A 10,769-nucleotide genomic window follows, 5' to 3' on the forward strand; every position below is an offset into this window, starting at 1 on the left:
GTAGCCATTTAATGTCGAAGACAGTGAAAAGAGGTAGTTGGAGTGGTTGGATACGAGGTTCATAAAATAAAGATGAAGTAAAGGGATCATAAGTTGGAACAGTTGCAATAAGAAGTTAAGATGTTGGGCAGAGCACTGAAGAAAAGTATTGGGAATGGGCTATGGGCCAAAGGGGTGCTGCAAATACCCTTTAGTAATGCTTGTGTTTGTATGGTGTTTTTACATTGCATGGAACCAGTGGTTATTCAGCAACGGGACTAGCAGCTTTATGCGACTTTCGAACCACATCGAGAGTGAACTTTTATTGCCAGAAATACACATCTCTGACCCCTCAATGTAATGCCCGAGAATTGAACTCATGGTGGCAGGCCAAGACCAAACCGACCACGCCACTGAGGCGCTAGTAGTAATGCTTGTGGTGCACCATGAGGTACACCGATGGAGGGGCCACACCCCCAGTTTGTTTCTTTTATGGCCCAAAGGATGAAACAAGTCAGAACAAAAATCTTTATTGACTAAGCCAGATGAGTTTTAGAGCCTCCAGTAATAGGACAGAAGGCGAGAGAGCTCCCATTAAAAGGTCGAATAATAAAGAGTTGGTAACCTCGTCTGATATGTTGGTGGAAGGCGTTCGACCCGATGAGGGATCAAGGCTGAATTCCCCGACGGTTGTTGTAGACGATATTAATAGATAGAGAGAAAATTAGCTCGGTTTTGAGAGAGCCTTCATCTTGGAGATATAGGCGGGATTCTCGCTCTAGATCTGCGAGCAGAGAAGGAGTTAGGCGGTCTCGTTCTCCTACTGACTATTCAAGATCGAGCTGTCGGCGGCCATCAGAGATCAAAGATGCTGCGGCCGTAGGGTCAGATGGCCATGAAGCACCCGGACGTTTTTCAGTGGATAGGAATGAGCTAGCATCTCCTGTAGCTGAACACAGTATGTTAGAACCAGAGGAAGGAGAAAACCAAGAGTTTCTGGCTTCATATGCGAAGTCCGTTTTACAACACGTAAATACACTGATTGCTGGAAGGGATAATTCCTTAAGATCAAATAGATTGTTTTAAGTTTATCCCCCCCCCCCTCCCCCCCATGATGAAACATAGGAAATATTATACGACACCAATGGTTCCTTTGTTATCTAGACAAATTAACCCAAATGTGTGGGTTAAGGCCTGGATTAACCTTGGATCAAGTTAAGATGGAATGCCCTTCGATGACTTGCCAGGAGGCTGCTACGTTGGAAGCAACGGCTTCTTCTGTCTTTCAGACTGCTTCTTGGTTGGATCTTTGGTCAACAGCAGTGGCGAAAATTCCATCCTCAGAAGTAACAAGAAAAGTAGTGGATGAGTCAATGTTTATCAGATTGCTACAATCAGTTTCCAAAATAATGGCGGACTTGACAAATTTAAGTGCCAATGTTTGGGCAAATATCGTGTTAATGAGGAGAGGTGCAGCTTTGGCTAGATTAAGCAGCACAGTTGATTTGGATTCCCTGCTACCAATGCGGAATGGGGATATCCTAGAGTCGCAATTGCTGTTGCAAGAGGGCATACTGGAAGAGGCTATAGATAGAAGAAGGATGGACACTAAAGGCAATTAGAAAAACATCTGAATGTCAAGCTAATCTTATTGAGGTAAGGCAGCAGCAAATACCTCGTAAGAAGCCAGTGAGACATAACATCCCTAATAGAGCAACAAGACCCTATCCCCCAAAGAAGTTTTGGAGAGGTTCAAGACAATAGGATGGGTGCCTCTCATCACTCAGCCACACCAGTGGGGGCTTGCCTGCCAAATCACTGGAAAAGAGTGGCAGGAACTGGGAGCAGAGCAGTGGGTGGTGGATGTTCTCAGGGTCGGTTATTTGATTCCATTCTAAGTAACCCCACCCCTGACAGAACAGCCATTACTTCTCCTCTCTCATGTTCAGGAACCTCAGAAGGATTTTACTCTGCAAGAGGAAGTGAAGAAGATGATGGAAAAAGGGGCTGTGGAACAAGTATCCATTCCGTCAAGGGTTTTACAGCAGAATTCTCCTTGTCCCCAAAGCCAATGGGGATTGGAGGACAGTAATAGATCTGTCAACATTGAATCTGTTTATAAGAAAAACCAGTTTCAGGATGGAGACTCCAAAGGTGGTTCTACAAGCAGTCAGGGTCAAGGACTTTATGCTGACAATCGACTTGAAGGACGTATACTTTCAGATCCCAGTTCAAAGTCCTGTGCTTCAGATTGACAATGTCTCCTCAAGTTTTTACAAGTGTTCACTCTCGTATCGACATGGGCGCATGCTCAGGGGATCAGGTTGATAGGATACCTATACAATGGGCTGGTGATAGCAAAGTCCAGAGAAAAATTACTTTGGGACAGGGTGACCCTCCTGCAGTTTTGTCACAGCTTAGGAATTGTGATAAATCAGAAGTCGAAGTTGGATCCAAGTCAACAGCGGGTGTATCTGGGTATGATTATAGACACAGTAAAAGCCAAAGTATTCCCGGCAGACCAGAGGGTAGAGAAATGCAAACAAGTGGTGAATGCCTTTCTGGAAAAACAAACAGCCAGCAAGACAGTGGCAGGTAGTACTGGGAATTCTTACTCCCTTGGAGAAGCTGGTACCACAAGGGAGGCTACACCTTCAATCTCTACAATGGAGGATGAAGGAGTTTTGGTCACCAACGGTAGATCACCAGTACGAGCAAATTCCCTTGTTGACAGAAGTGAGGAAAGAATTAATGTGGTGGGTGCAGGACAACAATCTGACAGTGGGCGTTCCCCTTCAACAACCCTCCCCGGATCTCTTGCTGTTCTCAGGTGCGTCACTCGAAGGTTGGGGAGCCCATATGGAGGAGCTGATGATTTCAGCAAAATGGAGTGGCGAGACAGATAACTCCATATAAACATGTTGGAGTTAAAAGCAGCGTTTCTAGCACTTCAGGAATTATGGGAGAGGGTGAAGGGGCAATCAGTGGTATTGATGTCAGACAACACCACAGTAGTAGCTTTCGTAAACAAGCAAGGAGGCCTCGTATCTCTGCAGTTTACACGTGATGACAGTTCAACTTCATCAGTGGGCTGTAGAGAACTTAGTAGACATCAGGGCCAGATATATTCCAGGAAAAAGAAACAGTGGCCAACAAGTTGAGCCGGAGGGATCAGATCCTGGAAATGGAGTGGTCTTTGCATCAACAGGTAGTGGACAGAATGCTCATATTGTGGGAGAGGCTGATCATAGACCTATTCGCAACCAGGTACAACAAAAAGTTGGAAGTGTATTGTTCAGTACGCATTTCCTCCATTTTGTCTAATCCGTCAGGTTCTGAACAAGGTAATGCGGTCTCAGAACCTCAAAATGACTCTGGTAGCACCTTTTTGGCCGAAGGCAGAATGGTTTTCGGACCTGTTGGAACTCCTAATAGACGTGCAGAGAGTTATCTTCATGGAACAACCTACCTTGTCAGCTGCACATGTAGAGGTACCACCAGTCTGTGAAGTCCCTATCACTTCACTGATGGAGACTGTCAAGTATCTCCTGCGATTGAGAGGTTTTTTTTTCAGAAAGCAGCAACACAGATGGCTGGAAATATCAGAAAGTCATCTGCAGCGGTATACCAAGGAAAATGGTCAGATACTGTGATTGGTGTCATAGAGGGAACTTGTCTCCATTCGGAACCACTATTGAACAATTAGCAGACCTTCTGATATATCTCAGGACAGAAAGGCATATGTCTGTATCTGCTGTAAAGGGGTACAGGGCTGCTCTAGCCTCGATCTTACGTATGGAAGGTGTGGATATTTTGTCTTCATGGGAGCTGGCTATGTTAATGAAGAGTTTTGAGCAGTCCTGTTTGCCAAAGGTAAAAGCCCCAGATTGGGATTTGACCATGGTACTGAGTAATTAAAGAAAGTAGTTCATTCTATCGCAAAGCCACTTGGAATATTATTAAGACAAAGTGTAGATACAGGCAAGATTTATGATGAGCACAAATTAGCATATATTACCCCTACTTTCAAAAGTGGATCAAGACTAGAGGCAAGTAATTATAGGCCTGTGAGTCTAACATCACATATTATGAAAGTGTATGAAAGGGTAATGAAGAAAAATATGAAACATTCAATAAAAAATTATTTGTTTAATTTAGGACAACATGGTTTTGTACCCGGAAAAAGTACACAAACCCAACTGTTAGTCCACTGTGAGAACATATACAAAAATATGAAAAGCGGAAATGAAACAGATGGGGTTTATCTAGACTTTGCAAAAGCTTTTGACAAGGTAGATCATAATATATTAGCGAAGAAAATTAGGAAACATAATATGTATGGTGGATAAAGTAGGAAGATGGTTAAAAGAATTTTTACACAACAGAAAACAGATAGTTATTGCAAACGGAAAAATCGAGCGTTAATAATAATCTATTGTCCCACACTCAAGGAGCTCAAGGGTAAAGGGATGGTTAGGAAATGACTTAATAATTATCATAAAATCTCCGAGCATAATTAGGAAAGGGAATACCTCGTTAAATAACTTATCACAAAATTTATTTAACATTTCAGTAATTTAATTTTATATAAAGTTACATTTATACAAGTGTGAAAACCCCTAACCCAAAAAATACATAAGGAGATTAAAACCTGAGTCAGAAAATACTAGGTAAAGTTATTATACAATTAGGCCATTTATAAAATTTCAGTAGCTTTAATCCACATTAACACAAGAAGGTTCCGAAGTGACTGAGTGCATTCTAATGTGCAGAGGAGGAGCTATGTATGGGGCTTTCCATTTAAACATAGCTCCAGATGATGATAGAGAGATCCTCACAACGCCGCTGTGAGAGGACTTGACCTCGCCACTGCACAAGTTCCCGCTAAAAGTAAAAATCAGGGATGCGAATATCTAAAAATCTCAAACTATTCTGACCTACACCCGGCAAAAAATCTAAATATCAATTAAATTAAATGCAGGCCAGAAGTAAAAATTCACTTATCCAATCAATAATCAAACTGTAAAAAACTGTATAACCTAACAGGTTCATATAGTATCTAGTACACTGCATATAAGTTAGTGTTTACTTCATTTGGACAAATGGGTTTAGACTTTTCAGCGACACTAGAGCAAGGACAAGTCTCATACGCTTACCCTTAAATATGTCGACTGGTCTGACAAAAATTCTGAAGAAAAATTTCATGGGTGGCTACGTCCCGGGACGGCATCTGTTTGGAGAATTAGTGCTTCATGATGATTTGGTGAACCTTACAAGACTTGGACAACATCGATAGCAAATTCGTAATGATACTTAATCTTGACATACGAATAAGGTTCACTGGTGTTAACTTCACTTCAGGTACAACGGAATCCTCGAACAAAAATACATAGATCATCTGAAAGAATTTCAGATTAATTTAAAGTAAAAAATTTCATTATTTCACTCCTTTTTCGGCCATGGCAGAGGACAGTTTTTTTTGGCCATGGCAGAGGACAGTTGGTTCAGCACGAGTGATGGACTGGGACTGCTGTCCCTTTCTCCAATAGGTGTGAAAAAACTTTTCACTTGGGTTTGTAACTACCCAATGGGCAATTAGTACGAGGACCTTCCCCACAATAGTGCCGCTGTTACTAAAAAATGTAAGTTTTTTCAATGGTGTTAACTGCATTACTGTTTGTTATTATGATTGCAGACATAGACAGTAATGTTAAGGAACTCTTTAGTGAGTAGTTTCGCCGATGACACAAGAATAAGTAGAGAAATTACTTGTGATGAAGATAGGAATGCACTACAAAGAGACCTTAACAGAGTATATGATTGGGCAGAGGTAAATAGGATGGTATTTAACTTTGATAAATTTGAATCAATAAATTATGGAGGCAGAGAAGGGGACCTAATAATGAGACAATCACAAATAAGGAAGCAGTTAAAGACCTTGGTGTGATGTTGAATAGGAACATGTTATGCAATGATCAAATAGCAATGCTATTGGCAAAATGTAAAGCAAAAATGGGAATGTTGTTACGGCACTTCATAACAAGAAAAGCTGAACACGTGATTATGCTTTATAAAACATGTTCGTAGTCCACTTGAATATTGCTATATGATATGGTACCCACACTATCAAAAGGATATTGCACAAATAGAGTGTACAAAGATCCTTTACAGGTAGAATAGAAGAAGTTAAGGATCTTGACTACTGGGAGAGACTACAATCCTTCAAATTATATAGTCTAGAAAGGAGAAGAGTATGCTACATGATAATTCAGGCATGGAAACAGATAGAAGAAATTGCTGAAAACATCATGGAGCTAAAAATATCAGAAAGAGCAAGCAGAGGTAGATTAATAGTGCCCAAAACAATACCAGGAAAAATAAGGAAAGCACACAGGACATTAATCCACTATGCACCAGCATCAACATTGCAGCGTCTATTCAATGCGTTTTCAGCTCATCTGAGGAATATATCAGGAGTGAGCGTAGATGTGTTTAAGAATAAGCTCGAAAATTATCTAAGCTGCATCCCAAACCATCCAAGATTGGAAGATGCACTAGCAACTCTGGTAGACATTAGAGGTGCCTCACACTGAGGGGCCTTGGGCAACCCGAACAAGATGTAAGGTCTGTAAGTCTTACAAAATCCCCCTACGAACATTAAGGCATTCTACAGATAGGAGCCTGACCCTGAAGGCAGTCTTCTTATTGGCCCTAGCCTCAACCAAAAGGGTTGGGGAACTCCATGGTCTGTCATAATGTGGTAAAGCATTCGAGAGGTTGGAAGTCAATGGTATTTGAGTTTGTCCCAGAATTCATAGCCAAAACTCAAAACCCATCAGTAGCGGACGGCAGATTTGACTCCTTTTCCATACCTTCTCTGGCAGAATTCGTAGACAATGACAAAGAAGAGATGCTTCTGTGTCCTGTCAGGGTACTAAGAGAGTACTTAAGAAGGACAAGGCACCTCAGGGCTGGGTGCCGGAGGGTGTTAGTAAGTACAGGACGTAACAAAAAGGAAGTGTCCAGGAATACAATATCGTTTTGGCTAAGAGAAATGATCAGGAATGCATACATGACAGAAGACAAGAGGGTCAAATAGCCAGGAGGGGGCTAGAGCTCCTGACATCAGGGGCTTGAGCGCTTCTTTGGCATTCAAGAAGAATATGTCTGTGGAGAGAATTTTGAAAGCTGGTATTTGGCAATGCCAAACAACTTTCACTTCTTTTTATTTAAAAGATGCTGCCCATAGATCCTTGGACACTTTTTCCTTGGGTCCAGTGGTGGCAGCCCAATAAGTGGTATAGCTCATCCGGTACCCCTGGCGGGTCAGTTTGTGTCTAGTCTAAGATGAAGGTATGAAAGTAGAATGAATGAGATGACTGGTTTTTCTTCTTTACTACTTTCTTTTTACTCCTTTACATACGGGCAGTATGAAGGAGAGTGCCATCATAAGCTGGAATGGACTAGATGCAGGTCAGGTGGTCAGCCGTATATACTGTAAAGATAATCTAGAGTATGGTATACGTACTTTTAAGTAGCAACACTCCTCTCGGTAATAGGGAAAGAGAGGGGTGATAATAGATCCAGATACAAGGGACAGGAGTGGTTTAGGAGCATGGACAGTTCTCCATCTTCCGTAATGTAATAAACCATGGCATCGTACGAGCACCCAGTGTGGGAAACCAATAGATTCTCATATATCTTTGGTTCAGGGGTTAACAGTCCATTGTTTTAGAATACACCTACTATTCGGAAATGGATAAAGGTGGCAAACTCCCAATCAGTTATAGACTTACCTCCCACCAATAAGTAAGTCTATCCTAATGTTAAGACCAAAGGTTTGTTTCGTATATGAACAAATGACAAATTTTTAACTGATTTCTATATTTCATAACTAACAAACCTGAGGTCTTAACAGCTAAAGGCCCACCTCTAACCACCCCTCTAGCAGTCTAAACTGGGTTGGAAGAGTAACTGGCTGGTCATGGGACGCCGAGGGCATTCTGGGTACTACATGCCCCATGAACCTGGTATAGGTGCCAATAGTCCCTGGACCTCACAAGTTTAATTTTAATTCTACCAGTTTCCAGCTTGGCACTAGTATTATCCTAATGTTAAGACCTCAGGTTTGTTAGTTAAGAAAAATACAAATTGGTTAAAAATTTGTCATTTTAATTTACAAATGTGTACCTGGCAGTGTCAGTTTATCTTTGCTACTTTTCATTTGTGATAAGTTTCCTGATTTTTACATCACTGTCAAAGAGATGTAGACCTCTTGGGTTATTGTCTAATATATTGATTGTGAGTGTACTTCCTTTCCCATTCTGCAAGACAGTTACTCGATAAAAGCACCTTATTCATCATAATTTTTATAAATCTGTATGTAAGCTACTAGACTTGGTTCCTGATTCCTAGCTGTCCCCAGTTACTCAACTGGATCCCGTAGGTATGCACAAACACTCGAGGCATTTAGCTCCTCAACCTTCAACCTTAACAGGCGTGTAGTACTGTATTAGAACAATGATGGCAAGATGATTTATTTTTTTCATACAAACCCATTAATCATGCAATGAATGCTCTCCTGTCCATATTATTTTGCTGCTTCACTTAATCAGGGTTATTGGTTGAAATTTACCTTGAACCAGAGGTGTCATGAATAGTAAGACTACCTTTCATCTGGCAGACAAAAACAAGTAAACTTGGGAACATTAAATTAGTCATATATGTATATGATCAGGTGGTTTATATATATATATAAATATTTTTACCAACACCAAGTACATTTTATGTAAAGTAAATGCCCTGGAAATAAAAAAAAAAGGCTAATTAGAATATTGCATTACAGATGGACAACGAAAGTGAGGCAAACGTTGATGTAGAACAAGTTGCAAGAGCCAATCAACAACGGATGGGAGCAGATCCTTTAGAAATGATGTTGCTACATATGGGTAGTATGGCTCATGGCAACATTGCTCATGTCTTTGGTGGGGGTGGCAGTGGTGAAGGAAGAGGAGGGCCAGGGCAAGGCAGTGATAATTCGCCAAGGGGTGACCCATCACCTGAAGGTCCCAGTGATCGCAACGTGGCAGATGTTCAGTGCCGCACCAGCTGAGGTCAGATAAGGGGTCTTCTCTTAGCAGATAGCAGCAGCAGTCTCTTCATATACTAAACTGTGATGGACTCTTGTCTATGGTCAGAATTCTGAAAAGACCTTTTGAATCATATGTTCTTGTACATTGTATTAATTATATTGATTTTTAGGTTTTTAAATAAATACCAAAGAATGACTTAGAGTACAGGGATGGTGTTTCAGATTCTTGGCCATTGTTAGAAGAGCCCCTTTTAGGATAGGATTTATAACATTATATGGCAGTGTGAGGAATTGTTTCATTCTACAGTATACCTATGGTATTCAGTGTAGGGCATAATCATGCATCATTTGAAACCAAGAGTTTTTATTAGTATTGCAGATCCCCAAAATACCAGGTTTTTAAGCCTTACGGAAATATGTTGATTTAGTATAAATTCCAATATGAATTCCCTTAATGTTGATGAACCTGTAAAAGAGTCAGCTCCTGAAAGTGCCAAAATTTATTACAAAATCATGTTATTCAATGTGGCTCCAAATTTAAAACATTTTAAATTTGTGTAAACAGATTTGTAGACTCATTCATTTATTGTTTAGTTGACATTACTTTTTATGTTAGTATGTTAAGACACACTGGTCTTTGTTGATGTCTCGTCAAGTGAGGTCCGGCCACCGTCTCCCTCCCTGCCAAGCTTGCAACAGTAGCTCTGTCATTGTATTGGGCTGCTAAGTATATTAGATATTTATACTGGTGCTCTCTTAAGCAGTGGTTACAAGTTTATCTTCACTGCTAAAGTTATATTTTGTAAAAATTACTTTGATATGAGAATGTTTACGATGTGCTACATATGCAGCGACTGCCAAAAGTATTTGTGTACATGATCTACTACTTGTACATACATGTATATGATTGCAATTACAGTACATGTTTAGGTTCTTGGAAATCCATGATATAAAAAGTTTGAAGTATGTGGAATTTACATATCTTCGGTTGGAGGAGGTTTAGCAGAAATGTATACATTTTGTGTATTATATATTCTTTATTTTCTTTCAATCTGCTGGTTTTTTCTTTCACTAGTTCTGTCTCTCTCTCTCTCCCCCCATATAATATGCATTCTGTATATGTTGTACTAAAAGTCTTAAGTTTTGGATTTGGCTCACAGGAAACCCATCACTTACAATTAACATTTAGTTTGCTACAAAAGGCTAATTATGAGTGGTAGGTATGTAAGAAAAAATTTTAAAAAACTTTTAAAACTTTTTACTGGGTTTGTTGGTACATTTCACTATACAGTAATATATATACTGTAGAAAAAAGGGTTTCCATTACAATGGGGCCAGATGCTAAAGAAATTTACTAATGTAAACCTTGATCAGTCCATGCAGAGTTGTGCTTGCTTCTGCCTTTATCAAATTCACATCCTTGTTTTGTAAAATATACGTATTTTTGCCTTTGTTAAACTGCTTTTTCTCATATTTTTATTTTCAAAAGTTTTCTTGTGCATATTTCTTCACCAGCATTGTATATATACATAAACTGTACGTGTGCTTGTCCGTTAATTACACATAACAGTGAAAGATTGGACATTAGTTTTTTTTCACCTTGAATTTTCTGTACTAAGTTCATTTCAGGTTTTTCAGTCTTTGGTTTTAGTTTAAGTTTAGAAGGGATGTAAAAGACCAAAATTAATTGAAATGTATG

At 40.0% G+C, this 10,769-nt stretch overlaps 1 protein-coding gene across 2 annotated transcripts in view; it reads left to right on the forward strand.

The window, feature by feature from the left end:
- The window catches only part of LOC135221755 (WD and tetratricopeptide repeats protein 1-like), a 201,275-nt gene extending 190,625 nt beyond the window's left edge, over positions 1-10,650 (forward strand). For both annotated transcript variants that reach the window (XM_064259569.1, XM_064259570.1), the window contains exon 13: positions 8,825-10,650. In XM_064259569.1, the coding sequence (XP_064115639.1) occupies positions 8,825-9,091 (267 nt within the window). In that variant the 3' untranslated portion in view covers positions 9,092-10,650. The remainder of the gene's footprint in view (positions 1-8,824) is intronic.
- The last annotated feature ends 119 nt before the right edge of the window (positions 10,651-10,769 follow it).

This window comes from Macrobrachium nipponense, chromosome 3 (assembly GCF_015104395.2).
Source record: "Macrobrachium nipponense isolate FS-2020 chromosome 3, ASM1510439v2, whole genome shotgun sequence".
NCBI classification, from domain to species: domain Eukaryota; kingdom Metazoa; phylum Arthropoda; class Malacostraca; order Decapoda; family Palaemonidae; genus Macrobrachium; species Macrobrachium nipponense.